This window comes from Rhipicephalus microplus, chromosome X (assembly GCF_043290135.1).
Source record: "Rhipicephalus microplus isolate Deutch F79 chromosome X, USDA_Rmic, whole genome shotgun sequence".
Taxonomy (NCBI): domain Eukaryota; kingdom Metazoa; phylum Arthropoda; class Arachnida; order Ixodida; family Ixodidae; genus Rhipicephalus; species Rhipicephalus microplus.
Genome location: NC_134710.1, coordinates 298,372,253 through 298,396,949, shown reverse-complemented (window position 1 = coordinate 298,396,949; position 24,697 = coordinate 298,372,253). Strand labels below are relative to the sequence as shown.

Here is a 24,697-nt window from a genome sequence, read left to right as displayed (position 1 = left end):
CGATGAATATTAGACACGAGAGTGCCACGCAGGAACTGATTGGTAGTTTGCTTGCCCGTATTATCAGGTCTGACCGTTTCTTTAAGCACTGAGCTTCAAAACAAAGGAAAACACGCACGATGTCCACAGCAAAACCACAGGAAATGCGGTGTTCCAGCAGACAAAGTCAACCCGGCATCCTATGAGTGACGTCATCGCGTAGGTGCCGCCACGGTATGCCCTCGAGGCCAATGGCAAGCCAAGTGTGATGTCGAAAAAGAAGGGCAACATTGTAGCGAATTCAGACTGAAGGCTTCCGGTGCCCGACAAGTATGTATACTTGAATTTAAAGATATTTAGACACTGTTTAAACTGATTCGTAATTTTCTAACTAGTAAGCCACCCTTGGATATAATCCGAACCCCTTCATCTGCAAATTGCGAATGAGAGAGAGAGAGAGAAACGTTTATTAGGTGGTCAATAAGCGAATGTGTGAGGGTACCTTATTCGAGGAACCCGCCGGCATGGAGTGACAGCGAAGAAAAAAAAAAAAAAATCTTCGTGCTTGCTTTGAAAGTCGTCTTCTGTGCATTATTTTGAATCAATGCCGTGAAGCTTACTTGCGCATACTAAATTTTGGGTAGTTTAATGTGGAGGTATACTATATTGAAATAACTACCTGTTTTGGGGGAGTTCCATATATGCGGTTCATTAGCACTCAAGTTCAAGGATTTGTGCCCAAGGCAATGCGTTTTTGCGGAGAACTCATTACGTTTCAAATTATTACACACGAACACGCAACATGCACTTAGCCTTCAGTTTTAATTTCTCTATTTACATGATTGCCCGCACGTTGGCCGGGCAACTGTTCAGTGGTTAGTGGTGCTCTAAGAGGTTTCATGACAGTGGTTACCACGCAGGGCAATGGCTAGAATTTTTTTGTGAGGTAGGGTGGAGGTTCATGCGTGTGTTGTATTTGTGTACGAAACCATACACATAAAAATTTAGTTAGGTATTTATTTTTTTGGGGGGGGGGATAGGGAGGGTTTGACTTCTTCGATGTGGTAATTTGCAACATGATCATGGTCGCCCCAAGAATTGAGAGGACGTATGTCATCGGAGAAGTACTCCAACTGGGTACTCGGTGGCTTTCGAGCACTAATCGCGAAAAGTAGCCCCATAAGTATTTGTGAAAGCCTCAAATACTTCTCAGGAAGAAATAAAAAAAAAGAATAACAACATGACGGTTCCATAGTTGTAAAACAGTGGTCCTGTCAATACATGTAGTCTAATATCTTTCTCTTTGAAGTGGAGGATTTTCGCGCTCATGTTGAACGTCGATTCGCAACTGCATAGAAGCACCAATATTTTGGCGAAAGTGCAGAAAAGCAACTGTCCTTTAGTGCGAGTACTGGTATAGTTACGTGTAGGTACCAGTACTGTTTAATTATCGAAGATGTTTAGGTATCTATGATGCTTTACGTATGCATGATGCGTAGCTCCTATAGTCGGTGACAACGTAAAAATAAACGCAAGCTCCGTTCCCACAGATGCGGCGCGTCTGTCATTCATCTCGGCAAGAGAGTCGTGCTAGGTGGTTTTTGTTTGAACCTTCTAGGAGCCGTTCTATACTTTTTCAGCATGATCAGAAAACGCTGGCTACCGGTATGTCGAGCTTCCTGAGAGCGCGTAGTTCAAGTATTACAGCACAGCCCGCGGCCTGGAGTGTACAATTAATTCTCAAAGTCAGCTAGAAATCGTTTCCTCCACTTTCTGGTAGTGATTTCATATACCCAAATGATCACGCCATATACGCAAAGTCTACGGCTATTGGCTGATTTGGTTATCGTGGGCTGCATAGTTATCAAGATCTCCGGGAGAGGCCGCCATCTTCCCACACACGTGCTCGCTATCACCCTGAAAGTAAGCCGTGTGAGATTGCGTCCAATTTCGGGTGCGTCTCGGATTAAGCGTCGGCCATCGTTTGAGTACCAGACGCACAACAGTCGTTTTTGATATGAAACACGAATACTAGAACGGTGGCCCGCGGACTGGTCGTATGTTCTTTCTTTATCTGTGCGTCGCAGGCACACGAACAAATAATAATAATAATAATAATAATAATAATAATAATAATAATAATAATAATAATAATAATAATAATAATAATAATAATAATAATAATAATAATAATAATAATAATAATAATAATAATAATGTTTATTTTTCATCAATAGTTTTAAGAAGGACAGCTGCAGGTAAAAGCTGCTCTCCAAAAGAGGCAGCTTGACAAAGGCCCACAGCTACCTTTTAGCACGATAGCAGTGGCAAACAATCAGCAATGTAAAGTCAGTGAATCGAGCTATGTTGCAGAAGAAAAAAAGCAACAAACCGTGTATCATTGTCATGTAATATTGCCATGCATCAAACTGTTGCCACCGTCACACAACAGCTGTCACCACGGTAGCTCAAACTTATTCGGGCTGTCCAGCATGCTGTCACATCATACTGGTGTCACGCAGACACTTTTGATCGCAATCGCGGCAGACACGAATCGTGTTTGGCTCGAAAGAAGAAGGTGTTTAATGAGAAGGAGAAGAGGTAGGCCTAAAAAGCAGGTTTCTATCTTGCTACTCTTCACGGGGTAAGGGGAAAGAGACTGAAAGAGAAAGAGGAAGGCTTGTTCAAGCCAAATCATATACAAGTGGCCATTGAGCCACACCTATGACTAAGTCGTGATCAAACCTGTGATCAAATGCGCCCGTGTCTGCCTGTCGGCGCTGTCGAGTTGATTATCTGCACATGGTTGTCTCTAACCATGAAAAAAAAAGGAAACAACAACAAAAAAGAAAGAAGCAAGAGTGACTCCAAAAACACGCAGCCCCTCCGCGTGAAAAAAAAGCAGAAGTGGTGTCAGGCAATAAACAACAACAAAAGAAACGTTGATCTATTCCTATACTTCAGTGCACCTCTGGAAAGAGAGGCCCATGTGGCAGCGCCACTCTGCCGCGACAGGTTTACTCCCTTGGACTAACTCAGATTCGCAGCTCTTTCTCAGTCTGAGTGAGTTTTAGTAAGCGAACGCATGTGTCCGTAAGCGTATAATTCGCTTTTTCGAACGTGGTGTGAATGCTCTTTCACCAATATCTAGCGCAATCAGTGCTTTACTTTAGCCTTTTGATCTGCCTTCAAATATAATATTGATGGTTGCAATTTAGTGAAGCCATTTTTATTGAGCGAGGTGACTCACATCAGATATTTTTATGGATAATCCTGGAAAGAGTTTCCTCCGGAAGGGGTTGGGGGTATAGGGAATAAATACGCACCTTAACGTCGTATTCCTCGTAGAGCCGAAATATGCTCCTGGTGCTCCTCGCTTCGTTGTCACCTGTCGTACTGTCATCTATTAAACATGACGTAATCAATCATGTTCTCTGTGAATGCAGGCTGCACACATCAAAAAATAGTCCCTGAAGGCGGCTTTCAATTTCCAACGGGACTCGAACTTGGAGTTGCAACCGGCACCCATGGCAAAGGGGCGCCAGTGCGTTACGCGCCACGAAAGCACTGTTGACTTTTTATTGCGGGCCACGAGCCTAAATGAAACATTTTAAATAATGTAGTCTACTTTGCGCGTATCTGTATGTGTCAGGCGTTTATCAGTGTGTCAGCTGTGTTAATCATCACCCAACTGCTGAAGTAGCATGTCAGGCGAAAAGCCAGGCAAACATCTCCAGCTCTTCATCAACATTTTTCTTTGTCCCGCTCTTCTTGGGTTTGGCACTATTTACTGATAAATAAATAAATAAATAAATAAATAAATAAATAAATAAATAAATAAATAAATAAATAAATAAATAAATAAACGTCATCGACTATGACTGTAATCACTGGGTTACCACGTCACGCACATCCTCAGATTTCACAGTTGTGAATGTAAGTTTGCCGCAGGGCTTAGAACTACACCAATCTCTACACATGTACGACATTTTTTTTTTAATCTAAGGCATGGCCTGGCTCAGAGTCGAGCAGTGCCTCTACCCACACTTGTTGAGTACCCTATTAAGACAAAAAAAAAGAAGAAAAAAAGGACATTGACTCAAGAGATCGACAAGAGGCATTTTTGGGAATATATTAATGTATATTCACGAATATGTACACGCAGACTACAATCGGTGTCGTTGTGCCCGAAAAAAAAAAAGAACACAATTAATTTCGGGCTCTGCAAAAAGGTCACGTCTTTGGCGTCAAAAGATACGCCAGAGGTACACACACACACACACGCGCGTACAGTCATCGTGACGCACACCACACATTGTCCCACGTGCTCGCAGACTGGTTGAGAAGCGATGGTGGTGCAAAACTACCAACACTACGCGCTATCGGCGCTGTCAAGATCGTCCCGTGAGGGACCCGAACAGTTCACCTGGAACAAATGACTTTCGTTTCGCCAACTTGTCAAGCATTCTGAAGTACCGCGAACTTCATAGGCTGCAGTGGCGGGTAATAATGGCAGCAGAAATAGCGGAAGCATTTTCTGCTGCTTTCATTACCAAACAACATGGTGTCTTTACAAAAAAAGGATATACACAGAAAACTAGTTTCCATCCCAAACCCATCTTATATACCATCATAAGAACTAATGAAAGCTGCAGAAGTTCAGTCAAACAGTCACTGCTTTGCCTAATTCGTGGAAAAGTGTTAACTCTATCAGTAACATCGAATACGCCAACATACAACGAGTATCAAAGGCAGCTCGTATACTGTCTGATAGTTTGCTCCAACCCAGTTTGCTCCAACCAGGTGGCATGCAAAGATTGACTATTTATACTGCGCACAAGACCTCGTGCGTTGGTGTTTCGTGCCTGACATGTGCCAGCCCGTTCAACGTATTAGCAGCATCGGGCGTTCGCTTGTAAATTCAAAGTTGGGGTTAGCTTGGCAGCTGTTAGCGAAATGCGGAGGGCGCTGAAACAAGTCACCTGTGCATGTTGTGACACAATGCATGAACGGCGTTATAAAGATACCAGACTTGAAAATTCGCTTGTCGCTTGAAGGGGGCACAGTTGAGGGCTAAGAGGAGAGACGGTGTCATGTTAAGTAAGGAAATTTTACCGGCGAAAGGTCTTCCAATGGGAGCGACGTGTTAGGTTAAGGAAGGAAACAAATCACACACACACACACACACACACACACACACACACACACACACACGCGCACACACACGCACACACGCACACACACACGCACACGCACACGCACACGCACACAAAGGAAACAACACACACACACACACGCACACGCACGCACGCACGCGCACGCACGCACGCACGTAAGCGTTTCAAGATCATTTGTTCCTGATATCCCTTACGACGTCAGTCGTATAATCGACGCTATTTTGACAATTTTGCCAACTCATTTTATTTATGCTGTGGTTTGCTTGCCAGTGTTAACACTTTTTGCGCATAATACTATTTATAAATAACACTTGTCACTGATAACATTTAGCCACACCCCCATCGTAACGCTATTGTCATGTCTTTCTTGGAAACTACATAAAATTAGGTTTGTTCCTTGCTCTGTAGAGAGTGTCAGTGTAGCCAGTTTTGTGATAGGCAATGGAAAATAAAAGGCTGCATAACTCAGTGTGAACAGCGGAATTTGTTGAATGCTTCTAACAAATGATCATGCTGCAAGCGTCGAGGCAATGCGCGAGTGATTAAACGACTTGGCTCCATCATTAGAGTGCAAGTTGCGCAGGGTACATGCAAAAAGTTCGCAACTTGCCTGGCCGTTGGCGCAAAACTGGCAAGAAGCTGGTGCGTCTAACACCGGCGCTCGATGCTTTTCGCCATAAATGAGCATCTTGTTACTGGGCCTCTCGACTCCGCCGCAAACTCGTGTTCCAAGCAGCATATCACACTTAAAGTATACGTGTTAGATATTGCAATCATGATTCGGTATAGCCAGACGTATTGTAGCAATGAAAATTGAGGATGCATTTCGCCCTAATGCTTTCTTTGTTAGAAATGCTTGTGACAAAACACTACTTTTTGGGCCATTCTTTCTCCCCTTTCTTGGATCAGCCAATGCTCTCGTGCTCCGTTATCTGGCTCAGTGTTACAGAACTAGATTAATAGGGGGTGTTTTTTTTAATAATATAGCTATTCATAATCTAGGAACTATAGCCGTTAGAAGCAGGCTCCCTCGGGCATCGGCTGCGCGGCTGAGTACGGCACGACTGCATGCGAGATCATCTTTGGTTGAAGTTACATGTGCCCGAATCATGCCTATATCTACTTGAAAGTGTTAACGTAATCAACATGTCTAAGGTGTCAATGGCATCTTTTTCTGCTTAAGTGCGCATTATAAAAATACCGTCCCACTGTATTTTACTACTTTCAGTGGTCAACTACTTTCGGGGGACGTTTATTGAATTTAGAACTCTCAGGAAAGTACATGCAAGTCTATCGTAATTGCTTACTATGAAGCGCCACCTGGCAAAAAGAAAGCGATTTACGCATGCGTCAGCCCTCTTGGGTGAACACTTCGCACAAAGTTTTATTTAACACGTACACGTAGACGTCTCGTGCACCCAGCCGGTTCAAGAACGCTGCACATATCTCGTACAATACGGCGTGAATATGTAATTAGTATAAGGGGGTAGCAGCCTTGTTCATTCACGCTTCTTGGCGCAATTTTTAAGAAGATGCGAGCACTGCAACGGCCAAGATGGTTCAAAGCGATTTACAGACTGCGCCACATGTATGTCCTATGAAATATTGCGCCGTCTGCTCAGTTTAGTGCAAACTTGTAATCGCTGCTGCCACTTGCTCGAAACCTCACGAGAGCTACGCGCAGCGCTTGATGCACCCGCCTAGAATATATCTAGAATAAGGCAAACATAATAAGGCCTATGCGCTGCTGCGGATGTTCTTACGCCGTTGTTACGGCATCATGTCGGACAATGTGAGCTTAGTGTTCCTGATTAAAAGCTCGTAAACAGGTCACGTGAAGTTGGCGTAATTTCATGGCAGCTTAGGCTGTGTCTCATATTTCGAATGACTAAGCTTACTTGCATGCTGTCCCTTATCTCTTTACTCTTTAGAACACCCAAACTTGCAAAAGAGCCGTGCAACTCTCTTACAACGGGTGGAGGTGATGTGTTTTAAATCTTATTGAAGTTAAGACACCAAACTTCTGCGTGCTATCTTTTAGTAGAATGCGTTGCTGGACGAGTTGGTGCGTTGTCTCTTCGCGAAATCTTTTGTTTGTTTGTTTTATTGACATTCACTTAGCGGAGGAGCTCATCGAATGGCAGAGAGTGGAAGCGCCCTATTTCGAGCCGTTTCAGTCAGAAATAATGGTGTCGTCCAATCACCAAAAACTATAAGCACGGAACGTTCTGACGTAAGCGTGAATGTTAGGGCTAAACGTGCGGTTCAGTTAGGCGTGCAGGCTGCTGTAAGGACACACATGATACAAGCTAAGCTAAGCATGATTAAGATCTTTGGACTTCCGTTTTCGTAGCTGGCTCTGACCATAAATTTTTATGTGGTAGCAAACTTCACTGGATGATCTCTATCTTATTTCTTTTGGTTTATTTTGGTCATATAAAAACTTGAGATTGTCTGGCTCAGAGGAGCAGGTTCGGAACAACTAGCTCCTTGGCTGACTCCCCTAATTCGTTTCACCACCGTACCATGATTCATATATGCACGTCATGCCTCTTTCGGGCAGGTGAGGGTGGAATTCAGTCTGCACGTTTGTGGCTACATTTTCTGCCGGTGTCGAATCAATCAGCAGCCTGAAGGGCTGGCGGGGGCTCTAAAATGGTCTTGGTGTCTTTATCAATGCGGCTGTTTATAAAAGCACCAGGTTTGTATACGCTACCCTATAATTGGTGCCTTGTTAAGTTGTCACAACATTACGAAATTTGGCTACTCCTGTCACATGGTACGGCTCAGCCTAGCGAACTGATAACCATAAGTTGTGCTTGTTTCGCGTTGAAGGAAACTGTTACTCGTAAACAGACCCGTACTCTAAACGACTAGATGACTGCGATAGTGGAATGACTAGGGAACAAAAATCACATGAAAATAAATCTCACATCACAGCAAATCCTATATCCCCCTTCTGTTTTTTAGACACTACAGATGAGTCCGTTATATTTAAGTCAAAATTCCCTTCATTTTTTTTAAACTATACTGCGTAGGGACATGGGATGTGTTTCACGAGTTGGCCAAACCCTTCCTTCCTTCTGTTCAGATACATTTAACGTTTACTGGAAAACTTTTTCGTGAGATAGGCGATGGAATCTCTGCCAATGGCATTTATCGTATTGTAGCACTGGAAAAAGCTCCCAGTGATACCTCTAGTTTCTGTCTTCATTAAATCGCAGGTCTGTTCCTTGTCGTGGCACACTCTTGTTTTTGGAGTCAACACACTGGGTGACAACAGCCCTGCGATCAATCATAACTTAAAATACTAAACTGAAGACAAAAAAAAACCTGATATATAAGAGTAAGAAGGTATATCAATCTGACTAGCCATTTCCTGTCGTAACTGCGTCTCTGCCAAAGCTCAAGAGGCAGTGGTCAAACATCAATGGGTTTCTTTCCACTCTTGCCCTTTTGTATACTTCTTCCCTTGCAAGGTGAAAGAGAAGAAGCTATTGCCGTTCAAAAAAAAAAAAAAAGGATCGCTTTGTTAGAAATTGATTCATCTCAGTATAAACTATTTTGACAATGAAACCATAGCAGAGGTGATATTCAAGACGTGAATATGTGAATGAAGAAGGGCAACATATCACAACCACGTACGAAGCACGTTAGTATGGTCTTGTCTCTGCCTTTAGTGTCTTTCCACACATTTACGTTGGTTGACTAGTATTTACACACAAATAAATTCGTGGAAAACCGAGACTATTTCATTTTGTCTGTCCTCGTAGATGCCTGAGAGCAGTTAGTGACCTTTCACAGACAAATGAAGAGTCATGCTAACTCAGAACGCCCTCTACAGAACGTAATATTCCGTCATTGCTTTCGGTTTGCTTGTTTGTGTTAATGATTTCTTTTTTGTTAAGTGGGTCATAGTCACAGGAGAGATCATCCTACGTATTTTCTTCAAGATAATCGAGTTTGTTCGTCGACAAGTAATCAGCGTAAAAACCACAATTGCCACAGGAACCAATGCTTTACAACAGAACTACGCCAGGGTTGCGTATAGATAACCCTGGCAGAGGACAGTTAAGCTCTGATTTAAGTTTGCGTCCGTTGCCTCAGGAGTTTCCGGGCAATATTTCCCACACCCAGCCCACTTTCGCATTGTCAGGACGATGCTAGCAGCGTCAGCGTGCAACAGTGCCAAGAGCCGCACACCTCTTTCCGTCCCTCGCCTTCAGCGCAGCTTCAGCAACACGGAGCGCAGCGCCGCGCCCTCGCGGCTGCGCCGATTGCTACGCAGTCCGTGGGGCAACGAAACAGAGGGAATGTCAACCGCGCCGATAGCGCGCGCTTTGGTTCACGCTACGCGGAACTGCGGGGCTCAGAAGTTCGCCGACGAAGGCGTGCTGTCCATGTCCTCGAGCCACGAAGCCGGGCTGGGCGGGAACTCGCCGTAGGTGTCATCTCCGCGACCAGGAAACTGGTCACTGGGCAGGCCGAAGTGTGGCCCCAGCTGACCGCCGGGGCTGGCCGGGAAATAGGACGAGGCGCCGCTGTGGCCCGACTGCTGGCCCGGGGAGCCCTCAGGGTCGCTGCCGGTCAGTCCAAACGGCTCAGAGTCCTCTGGTGCGGCAACCAGCATGGGGAAGAGAAAACCGAGCACAAACGCCAGGAACGCCATGAAACAAAGTGCCCGAAGCCCGGCCTGTATAAGCGCGTATGTAAGCACAGCTCAGAGATAGCAGTGAGAAAGGTTCGAGTTTGACGTCTTTTTTTTTGTTCTTTGCTTATGGTTACGCGCTGACAAGTTGTTGACTATGTCACCTCCATTAAGCTGCAAGCACGGTTTCAAGAATAGATAGTGCTCTGCTCAGTTCAAAAAAATTTCACCTCAATGTTTTCCAGCAATAGTGAATGTTCGGCTTCAGAGTGGACGCATCATATCGAGTAAGATCGATACTGTGCTTCAGGAACTAAGTTCAGAAATAATTCTGCTCTAAACAGTTTAGTGCTGCTCTTTACTGTTTTCTTAAAGCAGTTTTCTGTGAGTTTCTTGGACAGGAATTAAGACACGCTCTATTCACAAGACAAAAAAAACTGCCACAAAATTACAGAAATCCGAGAGACACTCATTTGCATAAAACTATCACCACTTTTTCCTCTTGTTTAATATGATTCGTAATGTGCACCGTCAGGCCGGATAGTTTTAGGTATTACTAAAATTAATAAAACCCAAAACCACGATATGATAATAAAAGACGTCGTAGTGAAGGGCTCCAGAAATTTAGGCAACCTCGTGCTCGTTAACGTCCACGATATGACATAAAGGGTGTTTTTTTTCTCTAGACATTACAGATTTAAAAAAAAAATGACCACCATGCACCTGTAGTTTCTGTGCCTGAGTTATACATCGAGGCAGACATACTTTGCCTGACTATTGTTTTAATGAAATGACTAAATAATAAAACCTCTCCGTACACTTTTTATTCAACTAATTGAGGTCACGTGTATATTAGAAAAATGCAGGCCATCACAATTTATAACTTACCTGGCGTAAATAATATTGTGCATAATTTGAAATAGCCATCACCGACTTTCAATGGCGATATCGAAATCGAGCATGCCGGGCGCTCAGTAAACATGGCTGCTCTGATATTTCAGACTGGAGCTTCTTATGACGAAGAAATGACAATCTCTGAATGAGTGCGCGTCGCGGCAGCATCTTGTGGTGGAAAGCGTTAAGTCAATTCTCTCGCACCACTGGATCGCATTACCTTTGCGTATAACAGTTGGTGCTTGTCTATTTATTCACTTCGCGAAGCGCACGAGAAAACCATGGTATTCATATTTTTTTTCAGTGCAGTTTCAAAACTCGGCGTCAGCCTTTGCTGCGACCCGCCAAGGTGGTCCAGTGGTAATCGTGCTCGACTAGTCGCGGTATCAAATCCCGGTCCCGTTGGCCTCATTTTCGGTAGAGACAAAAATGCTTGAGGGTCGTGTGATTAGATTGAGGTGCACTTTAAAGAACCCCAAGTGGTCGTGGAGACCTCCACTATGACATCTCTCATAATCACACTATGGTTATGGGGCACTAAACCAGATCATTGATTATTAGCCATTGTAGCGCTTCTTCTTGCAGACACGCGTAAGAGTGCTTTGATCTTATTCATAGTTTAAGAAAGAAACAGCTAAGTACGACGCATCACACGCGAAGAATAAGGGGCCCTCTCGTGTACTCCGGAGGTGTTGCTGTGTTTCTTGACCAGATTCTGTATCGGCGCGCCTCGATTCGAATTTCGTTATTGGCTCTTCACGGGTAGTTTTGGACTGACGCAAAATATCATCTGCCTCTCCTGTACGCATTACGATGTCTCAAAAGAAATAATTAGACTGTAAACACACGACACATTCGCACACACCCAGGCGCCAAACACGTGACGTTGCGCCACGCGATGTCAGTTTCCCTTACGGTGCTTTTAATTTGTCGGTAAATATGCGCAATCTTTATGATTTACAATAAAAGGGATTCACCGCCAATTGTGATAGCCTACAACATTCTAATGTAAACAAATGCTGTGAAGTCGATAGTTAGAAAGTTAATGGGTTTCTGTTAAATAGTCTGGTTCATTGTAGCTTCAGCTATACTGCAAAGCATTTCATTCTCGAGGTAGAGTCTGTGTGGGTGAAGACGACAGGTGCCTGACTGTCACAGCATTTTTATAAAAGAATCATTCTATCTGAACAGAAAACTCCGATCATGTACACTCATAGAACAACACACTTTTTACATATGCATACAAGCAATGCTACATATAGATTCTAGCCATCCTATTATAGATATTGTAAAGAGTACTTCAGGAAGACTCTTGCACGGCTACTCCTCGTGCTTGTGTTTTATTACACGGTGTGCGCCTTTTCAGACTACTAAGATTTTGGCATGTCCTCGTGGTCTATTGATCGATAAATAAATAAATAAATAAATCATGCCTCAATCATGAAGAGAACGTCATGCATACCTGGGTGATCTTTGACGTCTCGCTTGATGGTCGCACCGGAAGAGGAGCGGAAGAAGTCTCCCCAGCGGGTCTTTCCGGCGTCCTTCTTGAGGCGCTTCTCCTTTGCGCGCCGGTTCTGGAACCAAACCTGTACGACGCGCATGTCGAGCCCAGTGTCCTGCGACAGCTGTTCGCGCACGTGGCGGGCCGGCTTGGGGCTGTTGTTGTAGGCGCTCTTCAGCGTCTCCAGCTGCTTGGCAGTGATTGTGGTGCGCGGCCGCTTGCTGGAGCCCTCGCGCGCCTTGGCCGCCTCGTAGTCGGCCTTGCAGACCAGCTTGTTGTCCTCCATGAGGTAGAACTCGTCGCCCGTGTTCAGCTGTCGCTTGCACAGGATGCAGGCGAAGCAGTGCAAGTGGTACACGTTGTCCTGTGCCCGGCGCACCACTTGCGTCGGCGGTATGCCCAGCTCGCAGCCAGCGCACTTGGTGCCGTATCGCCTGCGTCAAAGTTGGCCATTAAACAAGTGACAGCTGCACCGGGCATTTTATCATGTTTTATCGTGACATAGTTTCCACGTTAGGTGCACTCAACTGCTAGGCAACGGAACAATGACATTGAGTATTTATGCAATTAACTTTCTAAAGTGAACAGTCTAAACGATACACACTAAGGAGTCTGCTGAAAGAGTGTAGCTCCTAAAGGAAATTTCTGGGAACATTTGGTAGGTGCAAGACGATGGAGTACAGCCCCATGAAGCGTTGTACTGCATTAAGCGCGACATCTGAAAAAAATTTAGTGTAAGCGCCATAGCATGTTTTCTCAGAAGCTCAGCAAGGTTTGACTATCTGGTACACATGTTCATAATTATTGAACCTTCGCTAGGTGTTCACTTCATTTATGTTCTGAAGTACAAGAATCTATTGAGGTCAGTGGAACATGAGAGCATACAAGGGTTTGCTGTCGTCAAAATAAAAAAAAATTCGGCTGATGACACCACACGTACCGTGGTAATCGATGTTGTACGAAGCATGCGACTGGAGATTGGCTGTGGCGTAATGTTCTCACTTTCCGATACGTTACGAAAGGACGCTAAAGGTGTGTACGAAATTTATACATGCATATATATGCTGAAGTGGCGTATGTGTGCTATATAACAATTTGTTGGTAGCGGGGTAGCGATACCAACAGCAGCATTTGTATTACCAACACCAGAAGCGGTGAGCTGATATGTAGTCCGTTATGACGGAGTCCGTTACACCAAACCCTTGTGTATGTGTGGAAGGGGTTCTTGACAGCTTTTGAACAAGGTCATCATTACCGCGATCAGTGAGCCTCAGCAGCCGAACATGAATTGTTATCGAGTCCGTTCGTGATCGTGGCGACAAGGGTCCATGTTATATTACAGCTATTGGAAATTGAAGATGCCTTGGTCATTCAGTCGACAGATTGCCTGTCGATAAAGCCGGTGACATGTTGGAACCTGAACTCACCCTTTCTTTCGGCGAGGTATAGCTCCACGAAACTGGTAGCCCTGGGTAGTGCTACTTAGACCAACATCAGTGGATGGCACCTATCGTATTTGTAGGCTACCTGGACTTACTTGGCCTAGGTAGTCTACTAAATACAAAGCGACTTTTCATTAATATGACGTTATTTTCGGTGAACATGAAACCATCAGCCAGTTTTGTAAGAAATTATGAGAACACAGCGTCGTTCTGGCGAATCGTGTGCATGGCATCAGTGAATTAGAATGTAGAGAGCCCAAGTGCCACCTGTTCGTGTATGCAATAACAGCTGATGTTACTACACAGCTGTTATATTCGGTGAGTGTTCGTGACATCGACTCTCACAATACGTGGGATCTGCCGGAATTTCCCATGTGTATGTACGCTGTTACCGAATCGATTGAGGCTGTAAATCACCTATGGTGCATATGCGCATAACATGAAGAATAGTACGCATGTTTGCGCTGCACATGATTGAGGGAAAGAGTTTTACGATGTACGCCACAGCCATTCCACGTTATTCATGTAATGAACAGTGAATAGTGCTCGTCATACGCTGATAAGTTGTTACGCAGACGACTCGGGGGGGGGGGGGACTTAGACGTAGGCGGCTAGATAATTAGTTCGTTACGTAAGGTGGCAATGGCTAAAGTGCCTTAGGTTTGCTAACGAATGCTTCGCATTTAATGAATGCCACTACTGTGCGAAATTGGAGTGATGAGCGCAGGTCAGGAAGAACAGGAGAGCGAATTCGGTTAAGCTTTTCATCAGAAACAGATAACGACAAGTTCACTCAGTGCCCTTCTTCATTAACTCTGATCTGAAATTATCAGAACATTGACCGACAAAACCGAGGGTGGTTGCAAGTGCTTTTAGGCGCATATTTACTCACGAAGAGGTAGCGACGTGCTACAAATAAATAAACGTGATACTCTCTCTTATGTGATGAAGGCGCAATTATTTGTGCGTCGAATCCACAAGTTCCACGTGCCTAGTGCCCCACAAAACAGCAATTACGGGGATAGTATTAATGTATGTCGCTGCTCATGCATTTCACGCCACTGGATCACAGCGATGCCACACGTTTTCTAAATGCAGCCCACAGCGTATCCCAATTAAACGTACAATAGTAGAAGCTTCGGTGAGTTAGTTTTGGTTGATGACTGTAGTGGCTACAAGCAGTGTATTTCCTCAAATGTCTTTAACGTACTGTCATCCGAGATGTAAGAGACCCATCACACTTGCCCGAGCGCGCAAATGGGAAGGCGGCGCACCTCAAGTGCAAATCGAACGAGTATACTGTCACACCCGAATGTTATCGGGCGTGACACTCGCGAGTTGAGGTTCCCGCTGGATCGAGCCGGCACGCGCAGCTGTCGGATGGGCCATCGCGACGAGACGGCCCGCTGACGCGTGGCGCTGGGACGCGTCAAAGCGGGGCTCTGCACTAGCCGGAGCGCGCGCGATCACGCAGAGCAGGAAGCCAGACGTGTAAACGCGCCAGTCCCATAAACAGAAGAAGGGAGGATGGCGCGTACGCAGGCTGCGCTGGCCAAGCGACCGGCTGGGTCCCGCCGTGTTCGCCTTCTCGGCTGGCGGCCGCCCCCGCGCCCAAACCGCAGCGTCGCTCTGGAGCCGGCGTTTCGACGCGCCAGATGGCGACGCCGGCGCCACGCTCCGTCGGGCGCGTGACCGCCTCGTTCATGGCCTCCCCGTCTTTTTTCACTCCATCTACTGCCGCTTTTCGTTTTCTCCTGCTTTTTCGGGCTCCTTTGGGGCGCTGTCCGTATATGCGTGTAGTGTATGCGCATCCCATCCCATGGCACTTGCACGCACGCGACTCTGTTCGGGGGCGGCGCTGTGCGCGCGGTTATTTATAGCGGACGTAGCGAGGCGTCGCTGATCCGTTCTCCGGATTAGCGCGGCACATCATCGTTCTAATCTCCGCGGCGGAGACCGGCCTACCACCACCACCCGGCGCTTCAACACTACAGGGGTGGACGTGCGAGGAAGCCACGAAGGCGCCCATTAGCACCATTCCACGTAGAGCGAGGGGATAACAGTCGGGTCGCACCAGAGCGCTTTGCTCGGTATTTATAACCGTTTCTGGCAAGGACGCGCTATCATTGAAATAGCAATATCGCGCATAAGGAAAAAAAAATTGGGCTTATGGTGATTGGTATTGTAACCAGTTCTATTCAAGTAGCTAAGAAAACAGAAAGAAAAAAAGCATTAAAGGTGAAAAGGAAGGCCAATGCTTTCGGAAGGCAAAACACACCAAAACGGCAACACTTATTCCTCCGTTCTCTATCCTACATTACGTAATAGCCAGACTGATAGGTAATATTATTGGCCCGACCAACATGTTCCCACTCAGATTTGGGATTAGTTTCTGATACTCATATGGGAAAAAGCGACGTCCACGGCTATCTTCAGATCTTTGTGAATGCTAGACGCCTTTACTGGCTCTAAAATTATAAATTTAGGAAATGAAACAGAAGGGCTACCCCTTTACATAGCACAAGAAGGCTGTCTGGCGCACTTTCACGCCATCATTTGAATTCACTTCGAAAAAGAAATTAAAGTAGTATCATGCAGAATGTGTAGCTTCAGATGGTGTACTGCTAAGACAGGCGACATGTGATACATCCACAGGTCGGTGAACTCACTGATTAGTCGACTCACTCGTACTCACTCAGACTCAGATCGAGCCATGGGTCTGTGCCTGAGTGAGTCGGGGTGAGGAATATTTTCGCGAGTCTGAGTCAGTCCGAACTAGTCCGGTAGAAGAAAATTTTTGCGAGTGTGAGTCCGAGTTAGTTTGGCTTAGGAAAACTTTAGTGAGTCAGAGTGAGTCCAAAGCGCAATATATATTTCTGGAGCGAGTCTGAGTGAGTTCCACTTTGTTTTGCGGAACTAAGGTCATATGTAGCCATCTTCAACATTACTATCAGCCTTACCTGGATTCGCGTTTATACTCATGTCTATTTACAGGTATTCGAAAGCGGAGCTGTTCATACACCATTTGAATAGTTATTGATTAGAGGCGTGATTTAAGTAGGAGGTTGCTATTACCCCCCTCTCCCAAACTCTTCCAGAGAAGTTATGGACAATTATAAATTATGCCATCAACTTTTTCAAAAAATGACCTTACTGGTTTACCAGCACTCGGAACTCGTTTTCGACGATGCTAAGTCAAACGGCACGAAAAATAGCACCGATTACGTGGGACATTGGGGTTGAAGAGCATTGCCACCATCATAGAAAAGGCTACTTCTAGGCTCAGTTCTAGACTCACTTCGACTCAATCCGACTCAGATCGATCCGTGAGTCTGAGTCTGAGTGACTCCGGGTGAGTAATGTTTTGGCGAGTTTGAGTCCGAGTGGGTCTGGTTGAGAAAAATTTTCGAGTGCCTGAATCCGAGTGAGCGTATCCAAAGCTTGAAATATATTTCATAAGTGAGTCAGAGTGAACTCCTCAAGTTTTGCTGAACTATGGATACATCTAACGCGAAAAACATAGAACACACATAGAGGAAATGTCAGGACGAGACAGATTGGATTCCTTTTCGTGTGCTGTATTGCTTACGCGCTGGTTAATAGCGTGACATTCATTACAGACACGTAAAGCAAGGATGTTATACTAACCCGAAGCTGACGGGACATCCTCTCAACTTATGATGGTTCAAAGGGAAGCTACTAGCATTCATTCGCCCACACACATGTCATCCTAAAGTGAAACAAGCTGAGCGAAATAAAAATATATAAACGAGATATATATATATATATATATATGTATATATATATATATATATATATATATATATATATATATATATATATATATATATATATATATATATATATATATATATATATATATATATATATATATATATATATATAGTAAAAAGCCATGGTGCGATGAAAGATGTTCACCTTCTCCGCAATGTCAAGTTAGGAGAATAGTGACGGCTCAAATTCTCCATCGTAGCGCGTTGGCCGTAAACTAACGCTTCGGCAACGTCTCCGACAAGCAGACTCACTAAAAAAAAATCATAATGAAGATGCGCAGAAAGGCAGAACGCCATGCGAGACGCCCACGTAGGCTTTAGCAAAACGCCCAGAGAAACAAAGAGAGAGAGTGAGCGAAAATGGAAAGTGTGAGGAAATAGGAAATATATAAACGAAAGGAAGATGGTGGCGCCTCCTTTTCGACGGAACCGAAGTGAACAATAGAAAAAAAAAGGTCCGCGCTGCAGCCGGGTGCGAAGAAAAGAAATGGACGCTATGAATAATACCCCACTCCCTTCTTGCTTCGAGGCTTTCCTTATTGGTTTCTTGTTCTGTAGCTTATTCGCTACTTGTATTATGTGGCGACCATTCGGGCCTTCGCAAGGATTCCCTTCCGTTTTGTCCCTTCCACTTGGGAACACACGACTGCACGGTTGTTTCTATAACGTTTTCAGAACCTATAGTCGTGCAGGAAAGGCAAACAATTGCAAGGCGCAGACGGACGAATAGACACCATAAAAAATTAAGACAAACAAAAATAGAAAAAAAAAGAACGAGAGAGACAGGAAAAGAAGGCAGAAAGGGCGACGCCGAGAAAAACGGAAGAGTAATCATTTTAATGCATGCCGGATTCGGGGGATTCAGCAGCAGGGAAAAGGAGCGTGGTGCAGAGACCCCACCCCTCACTACGAGCATTTCGCTCAGTTGGAGAAGAGGAGGGAGAGGGAGTGAGAAAAAAAAAAGAGAAAATGGCGGCAAGCGCTATCACCTTGCGTGCGACGTCGTAGGGCCGCATGGAAGAAAAAGAAAGAAGTAAAATGTGTTTGCAGGAAAATACCATTGCAAGACAAAAAGAAATGTGTACGTAGAAAGTTGTGTTCTAGTTACTTCCTTTGTTTCTCTCTCTCTTTCTATCTATATATTTGTATTATCGTTTGGCACTCTCGTGCCGACTACAGTGGCATTCACTGCTTAGCAATACCTTGTCATTTAGAGAATTTTGCGATGGCTTTCAATGAAAGAAAATGAATAATATTACCGTTGTTATTAATGATCGCTCACACAGCGCGCCCAACAACAGTGCTTAAAGTCAGCGTCAAATTAAAACCACCGGCTGACAGCTTGTACTGCATACACACAACGGTGCGCATCGGCCAGGTTGCCACGAACGAGCCACTTCACTAAAGCGCGTACCGAAGAAATCCATGCCAAATACAAAGCCACAACTGCTCAGACTGAGTTAGACACGAAAAGCGTGCATCATTCTAGAGCTCGTATTGTAACGCCACCGGCCGCTAGACGCCGACAGCTGACGTGCCAACCAACGCCCGCCAAACATGGGAGAAGATATATCGTGCTTTAAGAAGCTTCGAACAACTTCTGAGCAAGTTATCTTTATCGGAAGATCTTGAACCCAGGCGAAAGCCATTATAAGCAGGCGGAGGCGAGCGGAAGGTGCATTGAGACAGCTGCGGGGGGGGGGGGGGTAGTTATGTGACCAACCCGAATGCAGAGGGAGGGAATTGTGCCCCACAAGTCCACAAGTGTTGTCGAGAGCCACTTCAAAATAACGCCATGGACTTCTGACCAGTTCTGACAATCCCTACTGAATATGAAAGGAGATTTGGAGTTATTCTAACGTACTCTAACGCATGCACTTTTACTTTAGCGCTGGTCTGTTCTAATGCACGAAAGTTTTTTTAGTACACGTTCTAGTGCACGCTCCTGAAGTGCGACAACTGCATAGGGCATACAGTGTATTATTCATGACCAACTTCTATAAGGATTAAAGGAAGATTTTAGGCAGAAACCTATATGGAGTTTATTACAAAGTAATCAGCCAAGTGTGGATGTATGGGAACATGTTTCACACCCTCAAATAAGAATACTCTTTTGTGTGTGTGTGTCAGCCCTAGGCTCTAAATCGGTCTTTATACCATAACCAGCATTAGATGGTGCACCAAAAAACCTGCTCTTAATAGTCCGTGATTTCGTCAGGATTTCGAGAGACAGTCAGTGCTTGGCATCTGCCCGGTGACGGTGCCACGTTCCTGAATTGCGACAACTGCATAGTGCGACAACTGCGACAGTTGTCGAATTGCGACAACTGCATAATACAGTGTATTATTCATGACCAACTTCTATAAGGAATAAAAAAGACTTTAGGCAGCCTGTAATGGTTTTACGAAAACAAAGCGGACTTATTTAGCTATTTTTGCAAGTGCTCAGTCGTACGTGATAGATAGTAAAGGATTCATCATCATCATCATCATCATCAGCCTGACTACGTCCACTGCAGGACAAAGGCCTCTCCCATGTTCCGCCAGTTAACCCGGTCCTGTGCTTGCTGCTGCCAATTTATACCCGCAAACTTGTTAATCTCATCTGCCCACCTAACCTTCTGTCTCCCCCTAACCCGCTTCCCTTCTCTGGGAATCCAGTCAGTTACCCTTAATGACCAGCGGTTATCCTGTCTACGTGCTACATGCCCTGCCCATGTCCATTTCTTCTTCTTGATTTCAGCTATGATATCCTTAACCCCCGTTTGTTCCCTAATCCACTCTGCTCTCTTCTTGTCTCTTAAGGTTACACCTACCATTTTTCTTTCCATTGCTCGCTGCGTCGTCCTCAATTTAAGCTGAACCCTCTTTGTAAGTCTCCAGGTTTCTGCTCCGTAGCTAAGTACCGGCAAGATACAGCTGTTATATACCTTCCTCTTGAGGGATAGTGGCAAACTACCTGTCATAATTTGAGGAACGATAATCCTTTACTCAAATTATGACAGTAAAGGATTATCGTTCCTTAAACTCCTCACGAAGAGTATATGGACTTGAGATTTCATGTAAACTTATAGTCCGTAGAGCGTCGATTAACAATCCGTGGAATATAAATAATCTGGAGATCCCACACATAACCATTAGATTGGGGGCTTCTGTTACGCAATTGTTCCTCGAAATACACGTTGTAGAAGAATACAAGCTGACGTCGGACTACCATCGGTGCTTGGGGTCTACGCAAGTTTAAATGACCATCAATCTTTCTATACCCCGTGTCTTGCATGAGCGCTTTTAAAAAAAAAAAGTTCGCACTGTCACTTACGAGCGGCAGTGATGACGCCCGTCTCAGTAGCATTGTAATAAGGGTTGCAGCGCAAGCATGAAAGTGCTGGAAGAAAGGCAAAAAGAAGGCGAGAAATGGAAGGCAAAGAAGACAACACGAGCGCTTCGACTGCCTTCCATTCCTCGCCTTCTGTGTGCCTTTCTTCCAGCACTTTGGTGCTTGCACTGCAACCCTTATTTCAGTGAAATGTAACCAACTAGCCCAAATGGCCGTTCGTTTCAGTAGCCCTTCTTTGAATATCTTGTGAGGCGAGGCATTGCTGTTGTTCGTACATCAGGAAAAGACTTTGCCGAAAAGCGTGTGATGGTTATTTCTTACTCGTTTGCTTCATCAAATAAAAAAGTGCGCTTATCGTGGCTTTGTTTTGTTTACACAAGGCATCGTTCCACAAAACATTGACGGATGCCAATACATTCGTGATAAGAAAGCAAACGAACGTACTTGAAGAAGTCATCCTTGCAGTAGACGTGCCCATTGCGGGCGAAGCACTTGTTGGCCAGCTGCGCCTGGCAGTCGGCGCACTTGAGGCAGCGCGCGTGCCACGACCGCTCCAGCACCTTGAGGATGAACCGGTCCAGGATGGGTTTCTCGCAGCCGGCGCACTTAGGGATGCTCGCTGCACGCATACACAAAAAAGGCAAGCGTTGAGTCTACACAAATTCCACGCTAGGAGGTCAGTTATTATGGCAGAGAGAGATAGAGAGAGAAGCATTCTTAAATAAAAGGTGGAGATGTTGCCTGGCTTTTCGTCTGGCATGCTGCTCCAGGTGCTGGGGAATAACTATCATATATACACTGATAAACACATAACACATACAGCCACACACATGTACCTATACATGCACCTTAATACACCCAATGAAAGGTCTCTTGCTGACTCATCCAGCACAACGCATTCAGAGATAACGTCAACTTAGAGCTTTCCCTCACAACAACCACGCTCGTGGCAAAGTGTTATTGCCGTGCGCGTGTGGCTAGATGGTAGTAGTCGTACTTGTACATAATAGCTAGTAATAATTGCATTTTAATCAGTTACATGCTGTTAAAATCTTTGTCATCGAATTAATTTTTTTTGCTTGGCAATCTGCACTGTATACAATTGTTTATTACTGTATAAGCACATGTAACCAACTACTTGAAGTCACTAGTTGCTGTAAGAGGCGACACACCGTTGAACACTCGAACAAGTTGAAAACCGTAGTGCAGTACACCTGCAGTCACGTGACCAATATCATGAATTTTCTGACATTCGAATGTGGGTGCCCGCTGTGTGTTTTACCTCTTTAACGCTCCATGCTGCTGGATGACTTTAAGCGGTGCTGCTATGTAGTGATAGCGGTGCTAGTCAGGGTTGCAGATTTGACTACTTTTTTGGCCTTGGTTTGGCTACTTGTCTACATTTGACTAATGTTCGTTCTCTTGATTAAAACAAAATTATCTATATTGGTTGACGTCGCAGCTGCTGGCGTCATAGTATGCGATGTCATATCATGATCGTTAATGCGTGTTTTTAAATATCTAAAAGATGAATTTTAATGCACACACACACATACACACACACACACAAACGCAAAACACAAACACACACACACACACACGAAGTTTTTGGATACGTGACTCGGTCTCAAGAAAAACTGTTGTATGGGGTGTCCTTTTAAAGACCGCCTATTCCTTAACGTCTTTAAATCATAATTGGAAGTCAACAGGACAATCAAAAGTACTCCGCATCCGCGGCTCTCTGTGCTCACCGACATCGACAAATGGATAGCAGACGATGTATGTTTGTTATGTCTTAGGGTAAGAAATACGCTTCAACAGAGGAATATTAACTACTCGGACTTCGTCATCTCGAAATGTAGCGAGAGCGACAAGTTATGCTTTATCTCAGTGACTCTTATTCTGAACTTGGTTACGTGTTACTCAATTTTAGTGTCGCCACGGGGCTGGTACTTCTAATTCGTTCAGGAAAACTCAAGCAATACGCGGGAAGAATATCATTTTTCCAACAGCGCAAGAAGCTTACTGAGCCTGCATGAGATGATTGCTTGAGTCAACACTATATTCCTAATATCTGAGCAATGTGCCATGGAAGTGGTCACTTAAAAATGACCATTTTTCGCGAGGAAAATATCTTGTACTTGGTCATTTAAAGAGCCCGTAAACAGCCCAGACAGAGATCTAAATTCAGTTGTGGTGGGGAAATTGTGCACGAGTGTACGACAAACACGAAGCCGTGAGAATTTTTCGAAACAGTAGAGTAATAGCAGAGTTAGACGCGTTTGATTATCGAAACCAGGACGATCACTGATTTCGCTCTCTCCTGCGCTTCCCTCAACTGGTATCCTCTCCCAAGCCGCTTTGCCCTCTCGCCGAGCGCCCCTCCCTATCTCACATGGAATACGTCATCGCTGACGCGCTGCTTGAAACACCATCTACTTCCGGTTGCCGCGACTCCAGCCGTCAACTCCATCATTCGCATTGTTGCTGCGTCCTTGTTGATCAACCGTGGCTGCCGTAATCGTGTCTGTATGGAGCCTGCGCTGTGCACACGCCTTCGAAGGATCGCCCAAACGCGATGGACCTGTACACAGACACGCCGTGCCAGACAACACCCGCACGAGATGAGGCGCACGCACGCGGGCAACACGACGAATAACAAGCAGCGCGGACAGCTGCTTGCAGATTGACCGGAAGTCGTAGGCTCTTGCTCGACCAATCACAGCATACTTGGCTCGGAGTGTCAGAGATATGGAACGGCGTGTCACGCGGTGGCCCGAAAGGTCCGGGAAGAAGGAGAAATAGTTTTTGTTTTTTAATTTGTGGCGGGCTGACGGCTCGTAGCGCTTCCACGTGTAGAATCGTTGATTGCGATGGCATTCTCCACATGATGCGCGTGTTTACTTGAAATATATGAAAAAAATATCGGTGGTGGTCTGCGGGCCATTTAAATAAAAACGTCGCAGCTGTTCTCACGCGCGCGAGGCTATATTTTTGGCTACTTTTACGAAGCTTATCTTTATTTGGCTAATTTTTGGATACTTCTCTCAAATATCTGGTTATTTTTTTGTGTTTTTAACCTGGCAACCTCGATGCTAGTTTAGGTTTTCACTGGACCTGTGAACAGCACATTTGAGCTCCAGTAACAAATAATCGCTGTACTTCATAGAAAACACAGATGCAAACATCGCGCCGCCGAGTAGCCGCAATCCCACGTGCAAGGTGTCTATACAATACAGCCTAGCCATTCCCTCCGGCACCCAGACTGAGTAAGTTTTCGGTGTAGTTCTCGGACTCGTTGAACTTATCTGTTTAACATATTAACAAAGAAAAGGTCAGCGGCTATATTTTTTGCACTTGTTTGACAGTACTGGGGGTTAGGAAGAAGGTAATGCAGATACAACACACTGGCTTTTCACTAATTGCTCATTCTCATTTTTGAGGCTGAGATTGTAATTGGTCATCATCATCATCAACAGCAGCATCAGTAGCATATATATGTATGTATACGTCCATGGTAAAGGCCTCTGCCATGTTCCGCCAATCAAATCAGTGCTGTACTTGTAGCTGCCACGTTATACCCGCAAACTTTTTAATCTCATCCGACCACCTAAGTTTCTGGCTCCCCCCCCCCCCCCACAAGAGCGCTTGGCTTCTCTTGAATTCCAGTTAGTCACTGATAATGACCAGGGGCTATCTTGCCTACGCATTACTTGACCTGTCAATTTCTGTTTTTGATAGGTAATAGCAATTGGTAACTCTATCAATAACGTTTTTGAATGACCTAACTTTAGCTGAAATAGATATGGCGCTTCTGCAATATCTTGTAACATCTGCGATAAGTTCTACTGGTGGTTCAGACAGCGTGGGGACAGATGCTGTTGGAAGTGGCTATTCTAGGAAGACAACTACTTTTTACGAT

General features: G+C 45.0%; 2 protein-coding genes across 2 annotated transcripts in view; one reads left to right on the top strand and one right to left on the bottom strand.

Annotated features, from left to right (window-relative positions):
- LOC119162377 (uncharacterized) overlaps positions 1-24,697 on the top strand; it is a 297,639-nt gene that overhangs the window by 168,339 nt on the left and 104,603 nt on the right. The window lies entirely within an intron of this gene.
- Positions 4,100-24,697, bottom strand: part of Lim3 (Lim3 homeobox protein) — a 303,916-nt gene continuing 283,318 nt past the window's right edge. Inside the window, exons 2-4 of the mRNA XM_075879425.1 lie at positions 21,220-21,394; positions 12,161-12,636; positions 4,100-9,767 (exon numbers count right to left, since the gene is read on the bottom strand). Coding sequence (XP_075735540.1) covers positions 9,526-9,767; positions 12,161-12,636; positions 21,220-21,394 — 893 coding nt within the window. The 3' untranslated portion in view covers positions 4,100-9,525. The remainder of the gene's footprint in view (positions 9,768-12,160; positions 12,637-21,219; positions 21,395-24,697) is intronic.